This window comes from Gavialis gangeticus, unplaced genomic scaffold (assembly GCF_001723915.1).
Source record: "Gavialis gangeticus isolate Ggan-Ray unplaced genomic scaffold, GavGan_comp1, whole genome shotgun sequence".
NCBI lineage: Eukaryota > Metazoa > Chordata > Crocodylia > Gavialidae > Gavialis > Gavialis gangeticus.
This window is the reverse complement of record NW_017729009.1, coordinates 21,829,816-21,853,862: the sequence shown is the minus strand read 5'-3', so window position 1 is coordinate 21,853,862 and position 24,047 is coordinate 21,829,816. Positions and strand designations below refer to the sequence as shown.

General features: G+C 40.9%; 1 protein-coding gene across 7 annotated transcripts in view; it reads right to left on the bottom strand.

Moving 5' to 3' along the window:
- The window catches only part of BCAS1 (breast carcinoma amplified sequence 1), a 106,137-nt gene that overhangs the window by 38,554 nt on the left and 43,536 nt on the right, over nt 1–24,047 (bottom strand). For 5 of the 7 annotated variants that reach the window (XM_019510217.1, XM_019510218.1, XM_019510224.1 and 2 more), the window contains exons 5-9: nt 18,299–18,460; nt 17,399–17,443; nt 12,966–13,106; nt 8,076–8,111; nt 7,520–7,744 (exon numbers count right to left, since the gene is read on the bottom strand). In XM_019510217.1, coding sequence (XP_019365762.1) covers nt 7,520–7,744; nt 8,076–8,111; nt 12,966–13,106; nt 17,399–17,443; nt 18,299–18,460 — 609 coding nt within the window. The remainder of the gene's footprint in view (nt 1–7,519; nt 7,745–8,075; nt 8,112–12,965; nt 13,107–17,398; nt 17,444–18,298; nt 18,461–24,047) is intronic. The other 2 variants (XM_019510220.1, XM_019510222.1) reach the window with 2 other exon arrangements.

Below are 24,047 nucleotides of genomic sequence, written 5' to 3'. Positions count from 1 at the left end.
TGCTTTGTGGCGGGACACGTTGTGTCCTGGTCTGCCTGCTCCCCCATCTCTGCGCTTGTCCTAGCACTCGCCACTTTGGTGTGGTTTGCACTGCTTTATTCTAGTGTTGCTTTTTACTTTGCTACCAGGAAATCCCAATAGCAAATTTTGCCCTGGTACTGCAAATTAGCAGAGCAGAGCACTGATTAATGTCCAACTTGTGTTGTTTGTGGTGCTGCAAAAAGGTTTGCAGTGCCACAGATCACATGTGCCTGCATGTCTGGATCCAGCCAGACGGTGCATCCTGACAAGCACGCATATGCAGGGGTGCACATTTTCTGCAGGACAAATAGCAGTGGCACACATTTATGCCGGTGGTATTTGTCTCTTGGCATGCTCCTGCATGTGTGCTCCAGTGTGCAGCAAAATGACCTGGGTGGGGTAGGGGAGGCTGGGGCCAACACCTGCAGCCTTACCTGGGGGCCTCCTGGGTGCTGAGCTGGCCACTTGAAGCCTGGCCAGCAGCCAAAGCATGGTTCTAGCCGGCCAGGATCCCTTTCTGGTGGTGCACACTGCTGCTGTGGGCACCGCACTGCTTTTTTCAGTGGCATTTTTTGGACACTGGGATCTCCTGGCATCAACCCCCCCACCCACCATGTTGCAAATTAGCAGTGCAGCAAACAGTTGCATGTGTGCTGCATGCAGTTTGCGGTGCCTCAGACTGCTTTAAGGCGCCATGTGTATGCGCTCATCAAGATGCACCCAGAGATTTCAAATAGAAATCCATAGTGTCAAAAACATGTGGACCTGTTGTGGTCTGTCATTGCAACGGCTCTATTATTGTTCCACAGTCAAGAATTGAGTGGAAGCTAAGAGTTGGCATTTTCTGAGGGATGCCTCAAGCCTAAAAATGTTCAGAACCACTGATCTAAACAGTCACCTGTAAATAAAATTACTAGAAACATTAAAAAAGTATTCCCTGGATGGCTGGATACAAATGTGCAGGTTCACATTGCACTTGCCTTTAGATTTACTGCATCCATTTCCTAAACACAGATATACACAGAATCATTTTCTCTCTCTCTCTGTTCTTCCTACTATATATGGTATGCTTAGTATTTCAGCATAGTAAACAAGACATGAAAATGCCTGCCTTCAGTCTGCCAAGAACCATTTTGTGTGTTATACATAAGAAAATCCATTTTATGAAATTTTCTCATGTTTCCCTGCCTTGTTTCTCACCCCAGTAAGCTCCTTCATATTCCTGTGGCAGGATACTAATATGTCTTATGTGCTATAATGATGAACACGCTTTCAGTTCTTATTTTAAAAAATATCACTCAAAAAATGAAATGCCTTTAGACTGGGCTTGGTAAATAGTATCTCAACGGTAACCCTGGAACTGCTGCACACAAAACAAAATGCTCCTTTATCTCATAGGCACTCTGACATCACAAAAGATGTCTCTGTTTATAGATGTCACCACTATCATGAATGTAAAGGTGGTTTTCCCACCTTTTGTTGGTCAAGGAACTGATGCTGGGCTGTATTTAGTTCTTCCATGAAGGGCACTTCAGTAAAAAGTAACAGGTTTTAAAGTTATGTTTTATGTTATTAAGGGTCAAATTAAGGAGAATTAACTCTTTCATTTTCACATTTTCCTCTTCTTTACAATGGTCACATTTTCCTTCTCCATATAATGAATCAATAATTGGGCTTTGCTGAAAAGTCATATCCTTTGGGTGGGGGAAGGCACTGGAGCTGGGCAAATAAAGATTTTTATAAATAATTCCTAAAGCCTCATATCTTTGAAGAAATGAATGCCCATTACAATACTGAAAATCAAAAACAGTGGTACCCTTGACATCCCTAAGTCTTGCAGGATGGTTGTTTTAGGGGGGAAGCTGCTAGCCTGGGATTTTAGAGATGTACGATCAGTTCTTGAGACTGTTACAGACTTCCATTGTGCCTGAAGTTTCAGATCCTGAAACATATTTGGGCTTGCTTGATCCAAGAGGCATTGAGCCTCATGGATACCTTTGGAGATCTGGACCGTATTGCCTTTTCTTCACTGAAAAAGTGGGGATACCTATATTTCCCTACTTCACAGCTATGCTGGGAGGCAGTCAGACCCTGTGCATGGGATCATGCAACTCATTAAAATAGATAAAACCAAAACTGATATGATCTCTGGCGATCACTGTCATGTTACCATTGCTTGGCTAGATGGCACTAAGATTGCAGTGCGCTTTAGAGTCTGTGCTGCAAAGTCTGATCCTTCATTTGGAAACAGCTGATGGGCAACATTTTCAAAACACCGTGATCAGCGACAGTTACCGCTAAAGGCACTGCAAATGTAAACTGGTAAGTTTGAGGCCTTTTAACATTACCAGGGGCCACTTACTGGGAAGAGTTGGTGTGGGGATGCCTTTATTAGGGCATTTTGTTAGAGAAAAAATAGCCTAAAGATAGGTTACAGTACACTGTACTTATGAAACTTGGATTGAAAATGGTGAGATGGTAATAAGGATAACTCAGTGGTAGAGCTCTTGCCTGCCACACCAGAGACCTGAGTTCACTTCCTAGCCAAGGCATTTCATGGGGGGAGTTCCTGCTGGGGGCTTTGAAAAATTCAAAAATGATTGCTGGGGGGGTATTTCCTTTCAGGGGAAAACCAGGATAAATGGTTAAAAACTCCTGGAAGATCCATTCAGGCTCAACATTAGGAAAAAAACTTCTTCACAGCCAGCGTGTCCAGACTGTGGAATAAGTCTCCTCCAGCAGCAGTGCAATCACCTACCCTGGAAATCTTCAAGAAAAGACTGGACAGTCCCCTTGCTGGGGTCACCTGACCCCAGTTGTCTTTCCTGCTTGGTGCAGGGGGCTGGACCCGATGATCTTCCAAGGTCCCTTCCGGCCTTACAATCTATGAATCCCTAAGAAGGAGTCCTCATTAACTAGATCACATTTCTAATGGACGTTCTTACCTATAGTGCTGAAGAAATTAGAGTCATAGTCTAGAAGAAATGCAAATTTGCAGAGAACCAAGACAGATTATGCAAACCTGGCAGGAAATGGTTAAACTCTAGAGAGATGATAAAATATTCTTCTGATACGGGTATGACATCTTATATTTGCAGATCCTTGGAGTCTCATATATTCCCTTTTCTATGCATGCACACGATTTTAGAGGGCTATGTGCATTTCTCCAAAAGGGAAAAATGATCTCCAAATTGCAAAGTTTTTGTGACATTCTTTTAAGTGTTCCCTTTTAAGTTTCTCCTGGGAGACTGGAGGAAACGTTCCTATTTAGGGATTCCCAAGTTATTGAGAGATGCACATGGCAGCACTTGAAAGTTTAATAGAAAGGGCCTGACAAAGATGAATTGTCAATAAACCTTGAGTGATTTTACATTAACTGAAATTCTTCTCTGGAGTACTGGCCTATGCTTCCCATTTACTCAGCTAATGCTGGAAAAACAATTAAAATGATTCTGTGTTCTCTGACTGTGAAGAAGAAATGAAAATTATTACACAAACTGTAAAGTAGCACAGCATTATCAACTTCATTTGAGTTAGTGCACCAACATCCTTCTATTCATAAATTACTTTGACCAAGGTTTTTTGGATTTACAAGAACTTGTACTGGTACCTAGCAGTTTTTACATGAAGTGTTTTCTTCTATGCTACTGCCTTACCAAATGCAGTCGTCTAAGAATGACACTTATTTGTGGACTTGGTGAGCATGGACATAAGGTTTTGTTACTCTTTCTTTGCCATTTTGTTGGCCTCTCCTTAAATTTAAGGTAAATGCTATTCCTTGCAGCCCATATTAGTCTCCCATGCCATCGCAACTTGATGACTCTCCTTGAGTCTAACCTACACCCTGCATAAGGCTCTATTTTTCTTGGGTCCTGCACTCTTTATGCAAACAGACTTTATCTTTTCTTTTCTTAAAACATATTTAATAAGTTTAACCCTTGCTCCGTTATTGAAAAGGACTTTACTTGTTGAGACTCTGTTCTCTGTTTTGTAAGGCATGAGACAGAATCACAGCCTAGTGAGAAGGAAAGGCTGATGTTGCCTTAAGCTATTTTAGTCTCTTCATGATTCGGGGTGGCTGTCGGTCTAATTTTGACAGGGTTACAGTAGCCTAGTCCTGCTCCAAGGGTAGCAATTCTGTCCAAAACTGTGGCAGCACTATGTACTGTGGACCTATACTATGGCCTTAATTCTGGCACCATGATGTTTCTGCTCCTTCACCCAACATAAAAGGGGCCAGAATTTCACCTTATTCCTCTGTCACTTTGCTAGTGACATTTTTTGTGCCAGAGGCAGACAAAGGACACGCTTAGCCTCAGCAATGCACTTATACCATCTTCTTCACCCAGATCATTAGTTTTCCTCCTCTGTTGCACTTAGCCCTTTCCTTTTCAGGTATGGTTTACTCTGCAAATTATATGTTAATGACTCTACTAAAGGGTGTTCTTCAGAGCATGCAGACTGTCAGCTGCGTTGCTGGCTGCATTATCAACACATAAATCTTCCTCTTCCAGTAACAGATAAAGGTCTGTTGACACCTGTACGGCATCAAGACTCAAATTGTGATTGTTTGGAGGGAAAGAAGCATAACCTTAGCTGAGATTAGTCCCAAGCTAATTTCTCTGAATCACTCTTAGAAATCTGTAGTTAAATTTAAGCAGTTTGTTGTAATGACTCCACACTTAAAACTGTTTTGATTGGATACACAGGTCACATGGTATATTTCCACATCCTGGTTTGCTATGGGCAAGACTTGGAGTTAATTTCCAGTGCAAATCCTTACAATTACAAATTAAAATCTGCTTCCTGTTCTAATCTGTCAGCATTTGCTATATAATCACCATTTTGTGATAGACATTTCACAGAAACTGCTGTTTGAGAAAGTCATCCCCAAAATGGAGTAGAGGCAGTTGCAGTAAATGCATTTGAAAACATGAGCAAGCAGTTACCAATGCTATTTTTCTGCCTCTACCCAGCTTCAGTTAAAGCATTAGCATTAACTGCAGTCCGTTGACAGGCACTTCATTACTTTTGCTTTGAAATGAAAGCTCTTTCTAGTGAAAAACATTTGAGAGACTCTACCTGGAAGGGGAAAAGTTAAATCTGAGAGCTGGGTCTGCTCCATGTCAGGGTTTCTCTTAGTTCAAAAGAAAAACTGATTTGTCTGAATTACATGCATTTACTAAGAACCACTGCTAGCTTCTGCTTTCTAACAACTAAGGAAAGAGAGCAGTATGTAGGAGTGGATAATTACAAGAATGCGAGAAGCAAGGTGTTACTATTATTATGATTTTTTATTGGAAAAGATATCCCCCTCTCTACTGCCCTCCCCCCCCCGAAAAAACAATAAAACCTTTGCTTCTTGCATATATCCTGAACCATCACGGCTACAACACCACTGTAACCCTACTACATAAAAAATGAAAAATAATAGCTTCAAACCAATCTAAGTTTCACAGGGGAGAAATCTCTTTCCACATTTATGCCAATTTTCTTTTTGCCTCAAGCCAATCAGGTTGCTAAGGTCTCTGATCAAAGACAACGTACTATCCCTCTCTATCAAGGAAACCCAGTGAAGCGACACAAGCCAGTTGCTGGTAAGAACTCAGCGGTGATGCCAAACAGGTAACTGTTTTGTTTGCAAGCTAAATACATAGCACAAAATGTCTATTCTCAAGCACAGCATTTCAGTAGCTCCAAAAAATTCATTTCTCCCTGCTGATCCCCATGAGTACTCTGAAGACTGTACCAGGGCACAGAGTCTCACAACTCATAAGAGAGGAAGGACTGAGACTGGCTTTAAAAGACACCTGTAGCAGTCGTGTAAATAGCTACCAGAGTTTTGGCACATCTTTCCATTGTGAGATGTAATGTCCAGACACAGAAAAACAGTCCTTTTCCCTCCACCCACTTCTTCTATATACAAGACTTGGTTACTTAACTATTCACAATTTGGACAAAAATTATTTCCCAGTATAACTTCAGTAAACATCACTAGGTTTACAGCACAGATAAATTTGATCCTGAGTCTTCAGTTGTTGTTTAAAAAAAAAAAATCAATTCTGATGCTCAATAACATCTTGTTCTTCATATCAATTTTCAAATAAGCCAATGTATTCAGACAGTGGATATGGTTGCCGTGTTAAGGAAACCACATGAAAGCTCTCTCTCAGATACTTCTTCCCCCATCTTAAAGGTTTCCCTTCATTATGAATACTTGATTCATTATTATCCAGTGAAACACAATATGTCTCAGATAACAACTGTTTCAAATGGTCTTGGATGTGAAATGAAGAAAGCAAATCAGGTTTATTTAATTTGGAAATTGCTAAACACCCTACATTTTCAGTGTATGTAACATGCACAAAGCTGGGTATTCAACATCCCTGTCGAGCTGACGAAACACAAGCAAAGGAGAACAGATTCTTTATTTATTTGGAAGTATTGAATTTGGGGGATCTGGGTTTGAATAGAAGTCCAGGAAGGCAGCTTTTCGAACTATCATGATTCAGTATAGTTTAGTACAACGCCTCTATTAACAGTAACAAGAAAGGGCCCAGCCTTCTGTTGAAGTACCACAAAAAAATCAAAGAAACACAAGCTTTCATTAAAATCAAATTTTAACCTGAGGGAAATTTCATCATCCTAAACAGACAGTGGGAAGTCCTGCACTTTAAAGGTAGTTTTTTGTTTGCATCCCTTGCTTTTCATAGACATTAGGGCTGGACTTTCTTTTTTGAATGAAAAGAAAAGGACATATTGGCCAGGTACAGACATTCCACTTTTACTGGTATAAGTGATTGGAAATTGGGCTATAGCTGTAACAGAACAGAAGTTCGGCACACATAGACTGGTTTAAAAATGGTGGAACCTGATCTAAGATTTAGTCCCCCTCCCCCAACCCCACAGAGCGAACATGCCTTCTGTTTGCTACCGATCTAAACTACACTGCTTACAGAAAACCGTCTAACTTAGATCAATTCAGCCTTGGGCTTTTTGAACATCTGTGCCTAGCCATTGAGAGCCAGATGTCAGGCACTTAGGTTGTGTAAAGCAATTAAATCAGGAGGATTCTACAGAAATTAAATAGGTTTCTATCAAAATACTCTAAAAACCTGTATTTTATTGAAGATAGATATAATCTCTCTAAGATTTTTAAACAAATCTGTTGCATGAAATAGAAATCAATACCTTCTAATGTATAGGGCTAATCAAAGAATTCTACCCCAAAGTTACCACTTTTAGTTAAATTATATTAAATTCTTCCACACTGGCCAGAATAACGCACGTGCTTAAGTATGTTCACGCGCAAATTCCAGCAGTAGCTATTTACATGTGCAACTGATCAAAGCGCACACAAACGGTAAATGCTCACACATTTTACGTGCATCTAATTTGTTTAAAAATCCGGCTTTGCTTGACTTAATGGCATTGCGATTCTAATTACATTGTCCTGGGGACTACGGCGGGGGGGAACCGTTCTGAAATCCAGACATACCTTTTTCCAAAAGAGCTTGCTCAGTGGTGTGGGAGTGGATGCAGCTTTCTCCTTGGTTGTATCTTTAGGGGTTTCTGTTGCTGCTGCTGCTGCTGCTGCTGCCTGCTGCTGAGCTGCAGGTTCTGGGGCTTTTGTATTCTGTTTTGTCGTCTGGGGCTCTTGGGAGACAGGGGCATTTTTTTCCGATTTTACATTGGTAGAGGCGGCAGACTGTTGTTCAGCACCCTAGAAACATACCCATGAAAGTTATTACAAAGTCCTTAGACACTTATAAAGATAAAGAAGGTTGAACACATTCAGATAGCGCTGACAACAAGAACCAGGACACAACACACCACCACAACCCAGGATCACTGCTTGACATTACATTGCCACAAACTTCAGAGTTAAGTAACGTAGTTCACTCTTAACAAGGAGGTAAAGTAAGCGCAAATCCATCCATTACAACACATGATGTTAGCTGTTAAACAAATCCACACTATGCTGGGAATGGTAGCAATATTAGTTACAATTTGACTCCATCAGTTATATGGAAGACTTAAATAATCCTACTCACTTTGGTATTGGTTGTCTGTTGGGCCTCTTTCGCAGGCTAAAGGGAAAAAAAAGCACAAAGGCAAGTCTGTTTCTAACAATGCCATTCCTGCCTGTTACACAGTTTAGGAGATGTCTGTGCCTCTCATTATTTTATTTTTAGTGAATGTTTGTGTTTGTCAAAGTCCTCGTTTCTGCAGCCATGGAAACTGTATTAGGCTGCCCTTCCCCCGCCAACCTTTCTTAAGAAGCAGAGCAGCCATAGAAGGAGTAGCTCCAGCAATAAGCCTTTTGCCTGACCTGGAGGAATCACCTTTTGAAAGAGAATAATAGACAATATCAGCTTAGTTTTGGATCATACTGGAGCCAAGACGTCTAACTGAACTGACGGACATGACAAAGTGTGGACCACCGTGCTCATTTCAATTAGAAACGCATCTCCCAAGCGTTGGGTTGGCTGCAGATGGCCCACAGGCCACATCCAGCCCACAGAGCTAGAGGGCTTTACCTGTGTCTGCCTCTGGGCCAGGAAGCTAGGAGCTGCTGCTTCTCCCTGCCTCCCCCAAATCCAGTCCAATGCAGGCTAGGTGACTTTGGTGGCACATCAGCGGTTGGGGGTCTTTCCCTGTGTGTGCATTAGGGACAGGGGGCTGCAGCATAGTCAGCTTCCAGCCGGTCAAGAGCTGTTCTGGGGCCCAGCAGCTTCCAGCTGTGCCACAGCTGGCAGGGGGAGAAGGGAGAGTGGGGAGAAGGAGTGGGAGTGCAAACACAGTTTGCAGACACCTGGTCCCAGCCCAGCCCCCCACCAACTGGAAGTTGCACTCACCCTCCAGCCAGGTAGTAGGAGGCTCAGGGAATAGCAGCAGCATGGGTGCAGCGTCCAGCTGCCTGGCCCCAGTACGGGCTCAGGGAAAGCCACCGCTGCTGACAGACCACCAAAGCCATGGCGTGTAAAGGTTTGCTGGCCCCTGTCCTAGGATATCAAGTCAGTTGGTGCATTTCAAGTCCTTTTATCCGGGAAAACACTGCGGTTTCACATCAAGTTGCTTTGTGTCCTGTTCTGGGTCATTTACTACCATGGACCTGTTCTTTCCAGAAAATAAAATCTCCATCCCATTTGCTAGTACAAGATGGAACAAATATATATAAAGAAAATGGAAACAAGGGCTTTCAAAGACATGCAATTCTGTGTGCCTGAGTTACTTATGTACATATCCCTTGATACACATGTGTACGTGTGGTGTGTAGATATTGCTCATGTTCAAGTTAGGCACACTCAAAAATATACTTTGAAAACTATGGGCTACAATTTCTGAGATATAAAATCTTTGCTGATAAATGTGACGTGGAAGCCAAATATTGCTGCAGCACAGCTATTAGTTTAATTAGGCCTTTTAATGTGCAAGACCTCCGTGGTATAGGGTCGTGATTGTGGAGAACAGTCTGAGCTGAGACTACCTGGGCTACAATGTAATGTTTGTTTTTAATTTCTCTGTAAAGGAATAGGTAATATTTATTCTGTATGCATTATGAATTAGTGCACAAATAATCATGGGGGAATTGCTATGGTGGATTGAGTATTGGATTGTAGCACAGAGTTCTATAAAACACTGTGTAGCCTAATACTGTGTTGGAAAGAAATGGTCTGTACCCTTGATCATTAGAGAATAAAAATCATGGGAGCGTCGAAGTGCTCCAGTTTTGCAATACATCTATGCTAGGGGACAGGAAGAAGCACAGGCAAACTGTCTGCGTGACTGGGCATCTATATATGCTGTCCTTCAGTGAGGGGAGGTACACTACACCATACCAGATCCTTGGAGGGAGCGAGGAGATCTATGCTTGTCTAGATCCATTACCTGGAATATCAATGCACAGAATAACAAATACTTTTAAGCAGGTAACTGGAGTTGTAGGCAGAGCATTGGTTATCATCCAAGGCTTATTCAATATCCCTAGCATCTGCAAAGCCCAACCACTCCAGGCCGACTTATAATTTGATGTCAGAAACCAGTAAAATTAAGCTGTTTTGGCTGGGATTTGCTATACTGTTTCTTTACATGTAGACTAAGTCCTTTGCTTCATTGTGACACTTGTTGCCAGGGTGTCCCGTTTATACAACCAAATCAAAACCTCGTTGAGCCAATTTCTAGACGAATGATTTGAGCCAATTGTTATAACCCTTTATCTGCTCATGTGCAAACATCATGCAGCTTATATTAGGAGATAAGCATCTGGGTTTTGTAAAAGGAAGAGAAGAAATAGGCCAGAACACAGCACAACTGCTACTCTAATTCTAGGCAACTGGCCATGCTATTTGGGGATTTCTCGAAAGAACAGGTGAGAGACTTTTGCTGGCACCAAGACCTTCTTGTTTGATCTGCTTTAATGAAAAAAATCCAGAGTAATGTACAGGATGCAGTGTGAATACCTTAAGCTGACTTCAGCAACAGCACCTAAATGCAATCGATTTACCCGCTCCTCCCCAGACACGATTCCATAAATCGATAAAGTTATATTTCAAAATTGGCTTTGAGCAGAAAGCAACATCCACGGAGGGATATGAATAGCATGATGCGTGGGGATCCAGCTGTGAGAATCCCATCAAAGCTTATTCAAGGAGGCTGCGTAACTAATAATTGGATACATGTTAAGCCTGATGCACTGGGATTTAGTTTCCATGTTATTGCACACAAGCAACATTTCAAATTTGTTTGGAATATGCTTGTTTGCACTAGAAGTTAGTATTTTATGTAATGCAGGGAAGCATCATGCGATGAAGGGAACTGAAAAACAATGCCTTTTCTTTTTATTCTCCCAATCATTACTATCCAGCTTCAATGCGGACGGATGCTGCAGAATAATGACTGAATTTTGAAAGGCGATCAAACACAAAACAGCCAGGGCAGTGACGGGTTCTCAGAATGAAATACGATTGTAGTTGTGTTTTATCAAATTAATTAAGCGTCATATAAAAAAGCAATTATTTTACCTAATGGCCTAAGATAACACATCATGCTAGGATGCTTTAAAAATGAAAAGGACCAGAAGTCGAGACTTAACAGCACTGCACTATTCCCGTTAGCAAAGGCAGTAACCTAAGAATTTGAAGCAAATCAGCACAGATAGTTGTGGTTTCTATGGTGACACTCCTGGTTGTGCCCTGATTTGAGACCTGTGTTATAAGTAAACCAGAGGCAGAATCTTAACTCAGTTTAAAACTATCCACCTTTTATTAGTGTGTGTCACAATCACCGTACTGCCCTCATCTTACTACCTCGAGTTCTGGAGCACAGTCACGCTGGAAAACAGGGTGAACCTCCACTGAAAGGGGACTGAGATTAAACAAACATGGACTAGATTTAAGAACTGTTGTAGGCAGGGTTTAATGCATTAGCAGGGATCCTGGTTTTCTCTGGGTTTAAAAAATTCCCCAGTTTTTGGTTAAAAAAAAAAAGGAACCACGTTTTTTCCGTGATTTAAATGGAACACCACTAGTGTGTAGATAGATATATTGGTAGGGTTTCAATTTAAATCATGGAAAAATGTGGATTTGGGGTTACTTGTTTTGAAACCCAAAATTGGGGATTTTTTTTTTAAATCAGAGAAAACAGGATCCCTGCCATTAGCTACCCAGGACTTGACCTGTTTGGACCTTTGGGTAGATTACAAACCAAGTGTATTGGTTCAAACATGCTCGCTAGCCTGTTTTTAAACACAAGGTATTTTCCTCGTGCAGGCAGGGCCCAAAAGGTTTAAACTGCAACAGAAGAATTATTACTCCTACACTGATATGTAAATGAGAATGGACACTACGAAAAACCAGAAGGCATGTTCAGGGTTTTGTTTTTTTTCTCTTTCTTTCTTGCTTTTTTTTTTTTTTTTTTAAGTGGCAAATAAATTGTTTTTTGTTTTAAAAATATCTGAAGGGTTTTCCCTCACCCCAGATATGGTACCTACTATAAAAGCCCCCTACTCACAACGAATTCCAAGTGGGTGTTTCAGTATCATTTTTGCATATTATTATTTTCTTCCTCCAGTTACAGGGTCCCCGGCCGTGGATTCTCTGAGCAATAATGCTACTGTTCTTTGCTTCCCAGCCAGGACACATCACAGCATAAATTTCAATCACCCTCATTAGACAAAAATATCAAACGAAACAACACAATGAATAGCAGGGTTGTTGTGGATACTTTTTTTTTTGCAATGGATTTTTAGGTCAATAAATACATTTTCATTAAAAGGGCCCTGCCGTCCTCATAAAATTCCACTTCACTGGAAAACCAATGAAGGCTTGCAACTCAGAACAAATACATAGAAAAATAATCAACTTTACAAATGTTTTGGCTTTCCAATGAAAAGTCAAAATTTTCCCTAGAAACACATTCCAATTTTTCCAATCAACATTCCTAAATTCAAAATGGGCATACCCAGCCCCAAATCAGCCAGATACTTTTGCATGTGCCTAACTTGAAGCACATGAGAAGTCCATGGAAATCTTGCTGGTCCTCAACAAGATTCGGATCTAGCTGTTCAAAATGGCAAGGCATTGAAGGGGACTTAATTTTCTTAAAAAAAAAATTTCATTGTTTGTCAGTGCCAGCTTTCTTTGTGTTCATGTTAGTGTATTGACTTTGTAAAGCAGCAAGGGAGGATGACATGGAGGAGTTAAACCGATTGTTTCAGAATCCTGAATTCACAGATGGTGTACAGGGAAATGTTTCCATGCTAAAATATCATTTTAACGTTGGTGTCAGGTAAACGTGCAGGTCATGATTTTTTAGATTAACAGTTGGCCAGATTCTGATCTCAGTCATATTGTGTGAAATCCAGTCATATTAATAATTGATCCAAGGACAGGAACCATCTGTTACCGTTCAGGGTTCTCCTCTGGCTAGAATCACATACAGACCTTATGCCTAAAGAGTTTGCTAAATGTACTGTGTCCTAACTTGGGACTGTCTGGCTTCTTTTTCTTGCCTCCTTTTGCTGGGGATTCTGCCGCTGTCTTCTGAGCAGGTTGTCCACCATGGCCTTTTTCCGCTTTGGATCCCTTTCAGGCAACATCATTCAAGTTTGATTCTCTATCACATGCCATTTTCCTTTTATTCATGAATACATGTTTCAAAACACTCACACAAGGCATATTACAACCAACTATTTCCTTTAGTCCTGGTGCATGACTTGGTGAAGAAAGTATTATGCTGTATGTTATATTTTTAAGTCATTTCTCCCTGGATTTTGTTTTAGGGGAGCAGCAGCAAAACTTTAACAGTTGTCACATGTTAAAACCTCTTTCTGTTACACCTGTAATTCAGTTGCTTTAAACACAGTTACAAGTGAGAAGAATTTGTCTGTGAATGTTCACTCTGGGCTGAATTCTACATTTATATTCACACAAGTGAAATCTTAACTTCCTTCCAGATTAGACCGTTGTAAAAGAAATGAGAGCTGAGCTCTAACTTCATAATTAAGGAATTTATCATCTCAATTTTGCAAAGAATAAAAGGGTATGTAATGTTGAACCTGTGAATTCCCACCAAGTTTGGGATTATCCCTGGGTTTACAATTACTAGATGCATCCATTTTTGTGGAGTTAGGGTTTATTTTTATAAATTAGGATTTTTTATAATCCTGCATGGCAGGGTTCGCATAACATGGTTTCTGTATCATATGTAGAAATATTAAAAAGGCATTGCTATTGCAAAGGCAAAATACTCAAAAATATGTAAATATACACATGTGCACAAATATTAACCAGCCACATGAACAAAATCAGAAAAACAGCCTTCTTATGTGAAAAAATTGCCAATCCATATTCCCTTAAGAAGTGATCTCCCAGTCCAGGATGAAACGGGTGGGATCCCATCTAGAAGTATGATTTCAAAGGACTATAATTTCTAGACTGGCTATCCTCACAGTGATTCTGGGTCCTACAGACAAATGAGCATACAGGGTAGAGATGCTAGTCCAGACAGCATGGGTCTCAGTGTGGGCTACTTTACCCTGGTAAGCAGAAAGAAGGCGGCTGTTCTGTTGTTACAATAACTGACTGGTCTATAAGACTCATTATTATTAGCACAACTTAATTAATACCACAACTCTATAGAGTCTCAGCTTATGGAGACACAGACAACAGCTACTTGGGTTTCTAACTTACCTAACTTAAGGTAAAAATCATCCTTTTTAAATAAAAAAAAAGGATGAAGGTAAAATGGTGTATAATAAATGGGACCAGAAAATTCCATTTACCATTTAGTTTCATAGGTTACCAGACAAGAAGGGACCATTGGTGGCATCAGTTTTGGAAGGCAAGGCAGAATTATACTCCACTTGGTTTATTTGCTACTTGCGAGTACTTTGGTTTGATTCTAATCTCTGCTACACCATTGTAGTTGCACTTACATTAAAACAAGTTACACCTGATTTACGCATTGCTTAGTGAATTCATCTTGAAGCCTAATGCTTTCAAAGCATAAAATATATTCCAAAAATGTCATATCACAATTCCTTTTGGCTTTGACCAATCAAAGCCCAAATAAGAGCTACCAGCTAGTCATGGGATATAAATGCTTTGACCAGAGAACACAGAAGGCAATTTTGGAGAAAGATTCCCGGAAGCAAAATATGGTCTTTAGAAAAAAAACAGCTCCCAACCAACTCAGTGTACTGTGCAGAGTTAGCAGTTTGCACATCCTGCTGGAGTCATCTAGGTATGTTTGCTTACACAGGTGTGTTAGCAAACCAAACCCATACAGCATATTTGTTTCTAAACTATAATGTGCCTCTGCCAACAGTCACAGGTTGCAGAAGCACATGCTTGTTTTTAAAGGTCAGGAAAGCAAATTATACACCTGGGCTTGAATTTTCCAAGGATAAGGGTAGATGCTCAAAATTGTTTGAAATGCATTGAGATTAACATGCATAACACCACTAGGCCCCTTGAAAATGTCAGCCCTGATTGTTGAGGTCACTGTCAGAATTACATGAGCAACTGGGTGCCTCTTCTTGTCCATGCCAAATCTATCCAAAAATTTGACCTTGCTCTTTTTTAATACTGGGCTGTTATTAAGAGATGAATAGAACATAATTTAGAGCAGCAAACTGTGACTGGAGCAGCATTATCTTCACATTAATAGAAACTTTTATTCCCTATTAAATATGTAGAAAGCTGATGCCACTTTTTTAGTGCTTTGTTCTCTTTATGCTATTTATTTAAATGCTTTTGGTATGATTTAATTGCAATAATTCGAGAAGTTATTTAAGCTATTGTAGTCATATGATTTAATCACCACTGTTCACTTGGAAATTCCATCTCAATCACACTGTTAGTGAGATGCCCATCGGTTACTGAAACAATGCACCATTGTCAAGCTACATTATCAATATAAATACTATGTAGTGCAATAATGTTGTTGAAGCTATTGGAATATTTTTCATTGATTTCAGAATGAGATCAGGAGCCACACTTATAAAGATCCATATTTTTGTCTTTCAGCACATATTCAGCCTTCACAAATGCTATGTATATAAGCTTGGGACAATTTAGGATTTCAGATAGCTACATAATAAAATTCAGAAAGTTACAGCATTTCCTTGACGGTGGGGTTATGCCAAATTTTAATTGATGTCACAGCATGATGAAATGGAGACAATGGGCTATCACTTCAGTTAGCATAGGTGTCCACTGAAGTCTCTACTTGTGATCATGATGCTGTTTTTCACCAGCTTCTAAGGCAGGGGTGGGCAAAATGCAGCACGGAGGCCAGATGCGGCCTGCCAGGCCATTCTATCTGGCCTGTGGGGCCCCTAAAAAATTTAGAAAAATAATATTTATCTGCCCTCTGGTACCCATCATGCAGCCCTCAATGGCTTGCCAAAACTCAGTAAGTGGCCCTCTGCCCAAATTAATTGCCCACCTTTGTTCTAAGGACTAGGGTAGAAATGTCACTCCCATCCGCAGGTGAAGTCTGCACACGATGCTGATTGAGAGCATTGCATCTCTTCAGATCATCTCCTCAAATGAGGGAACTGCAGGGTTATGGGTAGGACAAAATTCATCCTACAAGCCATGATCAGAGTGTGGGGCATTTTGCAGCCTCTCTCTACCTGTTTCAGTTGCAAAATGGGAATAGTATAGCAGCTCCAACCACAGCACACTCCTTGCATGGGTGCTTGTAGCCACTACAGATGTCAGGGTGGAGCCCAACTCCTACTCAGATCAATAAAAACCTTTAATGACTTGAATTGGAGTTAAGTTAGACAACCATAGGGCATGACCTCACTGTTGGCCAATGAATTAAATCTTACTTCCAACATGAGTGGAATACAAGAGGTCTTCCTATATGCCTGCTGTACAGCACACCATCTCCTTAACAATAGAGAAACATTTACACTACATTGTGATCCTCTGTGCAACGGGGTGAGAATTTTACCCTGTAGGCAAGAATTCAAGACAAATATAGGTATTTTCATTTAACCAAGGGGAGATGAAAACCGGCAGCTTTGCATAGCTACATGAACACATTTTTTTTTTTATTTACTTCATTGAGGCCAGCCAGAGTTTATTCCCAAACCCTGAAAATCATTTAGATTGATATAAATATCCATATAAACACACATACACACACACTATATTTGTGTGTGTGTGTGTGTGTGTGTGTGTGTATATAGTTCAGTGTGTATATAGTGAATATTAGTGTGTGCATGCACACCCACACACAAGTATATACCACACACACACACACACTTACATGAATACAGTACAACTTTACTCTAACCAACCCTGTTTATAACAATCTCCCACCAGCAGGAACCATTTTTTGTTCATTGTTATGATGCAACAAATTGACTGATCCTATTATAGTGAAAACTCTTTTTAAATGAACTTTTCTCCCAGTCCCACAGTGGCTTGTAACACTGAGGTTGTACTGTAGTACATATAAAATATTAGAATATCACTTTAAGATTTCTAATACAGAAAGTGATTCCATGCAGCATAATATTTTAAACTGAATGAAAAGCCATAAACACATAGTTTATCAACATGTCTCTTTCCCTCTCTCTGGGCATGTCTGCATGTGCCTCTATGGCACTGTTGTTACTGCGCTATCATTTAGTACTTCCTTTAGCTGTGATGTAGCTGTGGATGTCACGGTTTGTGTCTGCCGATGCCATGTCACTGTAGCTCATTGCTATGGTGACATAGCGTCTCATGTAGACACGCTCTGTGTTTTATTTGAAAAACAATTATTACCATAGACAATAATGTCATCTATAGGTAAACAGAAAGTTCAAGTTTAATTTTATTTCAACAACAGAAATAAACAGCAAGCAAATGCCTACCTTGTCCTCCGACTCACTTTTGGCCTCTGCTTTGCTTGGTGAAACCTTAAGAAAAATGAGAAACCAAAACACTGTCATCATGCATGAAATATGCCCAATTCAGAACCTTTCAACAGATTCTTTAAAAAAAAAGATCAATTTGATAAAAGATATCAGGGTTATCCCATAAGAAGGGAAAGAAGAATGCACACGAAACTATAAACATCAAGCAATAACTTATTTGCCAAATGGGAAACTATCATTGTGTATTAATAAATGAATTAGTTTCCTAAAACTAACTTTGATACAGTGGCTGAAAATAAAATGGGATTAAGAATATATCAAACAAGCCTGGATATTCAGATATTAAGAATATATCAGACAAGCCTGGATATCAGACAAGGTCTGGATATTCCCTAAAGATGAAGTCAATTGTGAGTTCTGATCTTCCTTGATCATAAACATATGGCATTTCCTGTCATTTTACATTGCTAATTTAGTATATTCATTATATAGCTTCCTCTCTTTTTTCAACATCTATTCTTCATTGTAGTTAATGGTTTTGTTGTCCGTCTCAACTGTTTCAGTTATACTGTCAATAACTAATCGTCTTGTTCCGCTTGTACATTAACAAAAATGTAATAACGCAGAAAATATTATTTCTCTCAGAACTACGTAGCTTAAGCTTTACAGCTTTCATACTATATCGGCAATGTTAGGCAGTTTATTTCGTTGCTTGTTCTATCTTTCCATTTCTTTACCAATCTGGACCTTCTCTAAGACATCAGTTCAGCTTCACACCATTAATCTGTGGTGCCAGCCACGTAAGATTCACCTACTTGTGTAAAATTAGACTTTACTAAACTTCCTTTTTTTCTAAAGGAAATATCCTATGGAGCACAGTTGAAGGCAATGACTTACCAGCGTTTTAAGGAAACTCATCATGGAATTATTCAACTCTGTTGCAGCAACTGACTTTGAGCTCTCTTGCTTTCCCTCTGTCTTGTCAGGATCCCCAGAGACCGGGCAACTGGCACCTGCCACGTCCTGCTGCACCCCTTTTTGGTTGCAGTCATCTAGGTCCTAAAAAGCAGGGAACAGCTTCTTCAGTTCTGACTTGTTTAATTTCCAGTGGAATGTAAAAGTAACATTTGTGATTTGCATCGTGTCACTCTCAGAGTCACAAACCTAATTCCAGCCATACTTCTCCAGCCTACATACCCCAAACAATCAAGCCTTTATACAAATCCCTCCCCTCCACCACCCTTTTCTAATAAATACAACATTTGCAGTCAGCTGGAGGAACATTGTTCTGAGCTACAGAGTACAACAAACACAGCAAGGAAAGCTGCACACGGCATCCAAAACAACCCCCCTTTTCTATTAATGAGATGGAGAACTTGTGAACAGCAACAAATGACTGAGATTATGGCCGTTGTGTCTGATTCTGGCACTTAATATATGGGTTCCTGACAACATTTTTATTTAGGAAATACAATGACGCAGTTTCACATGAAAAGCATGAAAAAATCCCCACATTATCAAAAACAACTTGGGTTCTTATAAGTCTTTCAGGGCTGCTTCTCTCATACATGTGGGCCCAGATTTGCAAAAGAGACCATATTTTTTTATTAATAATGCTCAGCTGTCTCTTAAGACAATATTTTCAAAAGGAGTGCATTTCCCATTTAGGCAATCAAATAGGAACCAGATTTTCAAAAACTGCCTTTGGGACAATTCTAGACTAATATTCAAAAGAACTCTGCTGTGTTTTCTGATGGTCTGGTGACTGACCTTGGGAGCTGCACTCTTTTGCAAACCTGGCCATTAGAGCATGTTTATCCCTCATCCCCAAATTGGCACTGCAGATGACAAGGAAAAAACCTAAAGAAGAGGACAAAAAATATTCCAGCTTCCCAAACACCGTTTCCTTTACTGCCTCAACAGGCGAGAACACCTCTCACACCTGTAAGGCTCCATCCTGCAAAGTCCCTACTGCCGCTTGAAAAGTACTGAGTATCCACAGAGTCTCTGAACTCCGTGCAGGTCAAGGTGCTGAACACTTTGCAGGATTAGGCCCAAGTCTTCAGGGTCTTAGTTATCTGTCTCTTCCAACACAGGAGAACTCACTGTAAGCCACCAACAGCAATGCATTTAGCAAAGAACTGTGTAAGACAAGACATACTGTTCAACCAGTACCATGTGGGGATCCTTGCTCCTAGCAGATCCATTTTGAAAATGGCTAGCACTAAGTCAACAGAATAGCTAATCTCAGCTGAAGGAGTTCTCAATTACAATTTATGATACCTACATTTATAAAAGACCCTTTTCAAGAAGGATTAGGCAAATTTCTCTCTTCCTTTTTCCTTTGGTATTTTGGGGCTTGATTTGGTAAACCTTCATGTATGTCAGCTGTCTTGATGGAACAACTAATGCTTTTCACGTGATTAGAAGTCTTCAGGATCAGGCCAAGAGTTGATGAATGTAGTCCCAGATCTACAGAGGCATTGAGGCACCTCTCACTGAAATGATTGCCCTATTCGAAGCCCTTTGTATTGGTGTAGTAGTGGTATAAAGCAGCCAGAATCTGGGTACAACAGCTACACTTCTGGCACAGGCAAAGCTCAGCTTGTGTTGCATGGCTCAGTACAGCAACAGGTAATGATCCAAAAGTACTATGAGGTCCACTGTTCAGAGCAAGCAATGTCAGAACTTGCAGAGTGCGGCCTTTCCTCAACTTCCAGCTTGGGGTGGCTTGTGGAGCTGAGCTTTTCTTGAGAGACAAAAAATAGTGTCCCGATGGATAACATTACTTCTCACCTCCATGGGACCCCTCCAAAGCCACTCTTCATGCTTGGGCAATTTGGCACCCTATCAAGGTAGGTGAGGGAGAAGAAAAGAGGAGGAAGAATGGACCCATACTTCTCATTTTAGCAGCCTATTTGAAGAGCGGTACAACATGGATGATCAAAATCCTACCAGCTATGTATAAAGAGGTACAGAGACAGTGGCTTTCCTCCAGGGTGTGTGTAAAGGACACGTATATACAAGCTGAGTAGTTCATTTGAGATTAAAACAAAAATAGAGTCCTATATAATATTAATCCAAATTACTTATGTACATTTCATGCATATCTTAGCTGTCTCTGATTAGGGACTCAGAAATGCTCAATCTCTCTTCTAAATAGACTATAATTATACAGTGGTGCATCTGCTAGGAATTATATAATGAAAAGAAATCAATGCACAGCAATACTCGTTTTCCCAGTTGAGTACTTGGTTCTTGAACATCATCTTAATTATGTTAATCAACCCTTGGATTTAAAAAAATATATGTATCACTTAAATAGTTTGAATCTTTTCTGTTTTTCTCCCATAAAGGGGTCCCACATTTTTGTCCTTATTTTTGGGTACTTGCATGCCTGATATGTACTCTAGGAGTGTATGAAGCGGACTGTGTTCAATTCAGATTTGGCCTGAATTGAGAACAGTAACTCAATTCATTGATTTGGATCACTGTCCCCAATTTGATTTGGCTGAATCCGAGTCTGAAGAGTCGATGTTGATTTTTAAAATCAGCGATTCAGCTATAGACACTGCTTTAAATGTTTTTTCTACATACCTCAAGGTAGCAGGCACAGCTTGTGAACACTGTGATGGTGGGGCAGATGGAGCGTCCCACAGGAGTATGGGGGGAGGGCCAGGGAGTGTGCAGGGGGTCCCGCCGTGCCCCCGTGGCTCAGCAATTGGCCATGGTGGAACCCTGGGTCCCCCCCCACAGACCCAGGAGGCACCAGTCACTGCGCCGGGGGGGGGGGCGCAGGGGCCCCCCCAATGCACTCCTTGGTGAACCTGGACATGGGCTTCTGGTCCACTTCCAGGTCTGCTGCTGAGCATGTTGGGGATCCCCCCCAATCCCATAGGACACTCCATCTGCCCCAGCATCGCAGCGTTCATGAGCTGCCTGGTATCCTGAGGTATGTAGAAAAAACATTTAAAGCTGTGTCTATGTCCCAATCTCTGAATCTTTCTGAATCAATTTGGAGGGTTCCGATTCAATTCAGAAAAATTAAAGGGTCTCCTGATTCAATTTGGATTCAGAGATTCGGGCACCAAACCAGGCTGAATCTCCGCCGAATCAAACTGGGGACTAAAGCTTCTCACAGCCTTAATGTATTTGGAGTCATCTCCAATTGGGAAATGACATGTCTCAGGCACTATTTATTTACAATCATGTTACTCTATGTATAAACTAGACATATATTTCTGTCCCATTTAAAAAAATCTAGGACATAAGATTTTTCCCCTGTTTTTAATGTCTAGTAGTTGGAATTCCTTCCAGCCAGACTTACTTACTTAATGTCTCATGAATTGAGTCTAATAACACTTGCCTATAATCTTTAACATTTTCAATAGTTTTGTTTTATGAGATGATAAATTAATACTTCAAGGAGTAGGCAAACTGAAAAAAAAAACTAATAAAGGACATTAGCTATGGTAAAAAAAACAGAAATAAATGAAAAGTTAACTCGGCTACACAGCACTAGCAAAGATTTTACAAGGCAACAAAATTTAATCTTTTAACCATATATGAAACTACATAACTTAGAATTGGTGAGGTGACATAGTGAAAATGGGTCTTTCTTTGACCCACTTTCATCATTTGAATATCACAAAATGTTCCAGAGAGTAAAACACATAAGCATTTCAATAAGGAAGCAAGTGAAATGCCAGAAATTGTTTCCAATCAACTCTAGTCACTTTATACCAGGAGCTATACTGGCCCTTGGGGATACTTTTTGTGCTATGGCCTCCTGCTCTACTGATATCGGTGCTGCGATCATAGTTACACAGCACGTTGGAGCCTAAACAAGTTCTGCTGCTGATTTCAGCAGGCCAAGATCAAGCCCTGGCTGAGATTCACAAGTTGCTCTTCTGCACCATGACAAATTACTGCAAAGGGCAGGACTGCATGTGCCTGATGCCATAGTTCTTACCCACTTATAGAAATGAGCTGCTTGACAGCCATTCACTGGGAAAACTGGAATAGGAGAAGCACCTGGAGGGTGAGCTGGTCTGTAAACTGAAAAGCTGTTGCTTCTACTAATGACTGTGGTGAAGCACTTCTCTGCCTCCATTCATATTCCCGCTCTTTGTTCATTAAGCTCTGAGTTTTACAGTATGCATCCTCTAATTTAAAACACACAGTCATGCATTTCATCCCTTTTCCAGTTTACTTTCCTGTATCTCCATCCAGCACCCTGGTTTGAGATGCATACAAAAGTGCCTGTATTGTACCTTAATAAAACCTTCCCTGGGAAACATCAAAGCAGCATGGTAGAAAACACAAAAAACCAGGCCAGGGGCCAAAGTGCAGTTACAAAGACCAGTTACATGTTGCTCCGTGTCCTTTGCCTCTCTCATTGCAGACACCACACTCCAGTTCTTTCATGGTGTCAAGTCGCATTATAGAGCATAGATCAGATAACTTACGCTAAGATGGAATCTTCAAAGCTTCTGTTTTTTAAGGTTTGGCACGTTTCTTTCCGGTGATTTGGTACAGGCACTTCCCTGTCTCTTTAGGCACTTCAATAACTATACCTTAATCTCTCTGATCTTCATTTCTCCACCGTCGCAATGGGAATGATGACAGGAGGCAAGGCCTCAAGAACCTACCTTGTTCAAAGAGACACGAACATTTGTAGCTACACCTTACTTTGTCAGATGCTGTGCATAGACGTCCAGGGGCAGGGGCCATTTGTACACGCCACAAAATTGGCCTTTAAAGTGGCTTAATGCCCTTTTGTACCGCTTAAATGATGCAGCTGTTTGCATGCGTCAGCAGCGTAATGCATGTTAAATGACTCTGGGATGCAGCAAAATAAAACATCTCAGAGGTGGTTTAGTTTGCCATGAAGGAAAGCACCGGGCCCCGTGCATCTCAGGGGCTGGCTCCACTGAAGATAAAAAAAAGGGCAAGCCTGATCTTTTTTTTTTCCCCTCCCGGAGCCTGTCTACCTGCCTATGCGGGGGCCTTGTGCTTCCTTCTGCAGCTGCAGTGCCCCCTGGGACTGCTCAGGCCGGGTGCTTGTGGGTGGGTGCTGCCGGGGGGGCCACCACTGCTGCAGAGGGAAACACCAGCTCCCCTGCTGCAGCTCAGGGATTGCTCAGCCCGCTGGCACCTTGCCTTCCCCTCCCCACCGCCGGAGAGGCAGGTAAGGATTGAGCCCAACCCCTGCATACACGCCACGGGGGTTTACTTCACCCTAAATTGAAGCAGTGTTTTTAAAGACCCACTGCTTCAATATAGGGAGAATTAAACTGAAGTAAACCCCCGTGGCATGTACAAACGCCCTGGGTACTAAATAGAAAGGAAAAAAGTCATTTAAATAGAAAGGATAGAGAAACGGGGAGGGAAAAAAATTCAATCTATGAATTTACTTGATGGCATGGAAAACTGTGGGTACAAAGAAGGCAAAGAGTCATTAGGAAACAATATTTCTTCTTAACATGGGCAGGGGGGGAGATTAAAATAAAACCAAAGATTATAATATGAACAGAAAAACAACCCCCCCCCCAATTACCCACAATTAATAGTTACTCACTGGCACTCCCAGAATATGAGACAACTGATCAGCTTTTTTCTGGCGAAGACAGTTCCCTGCATTGGT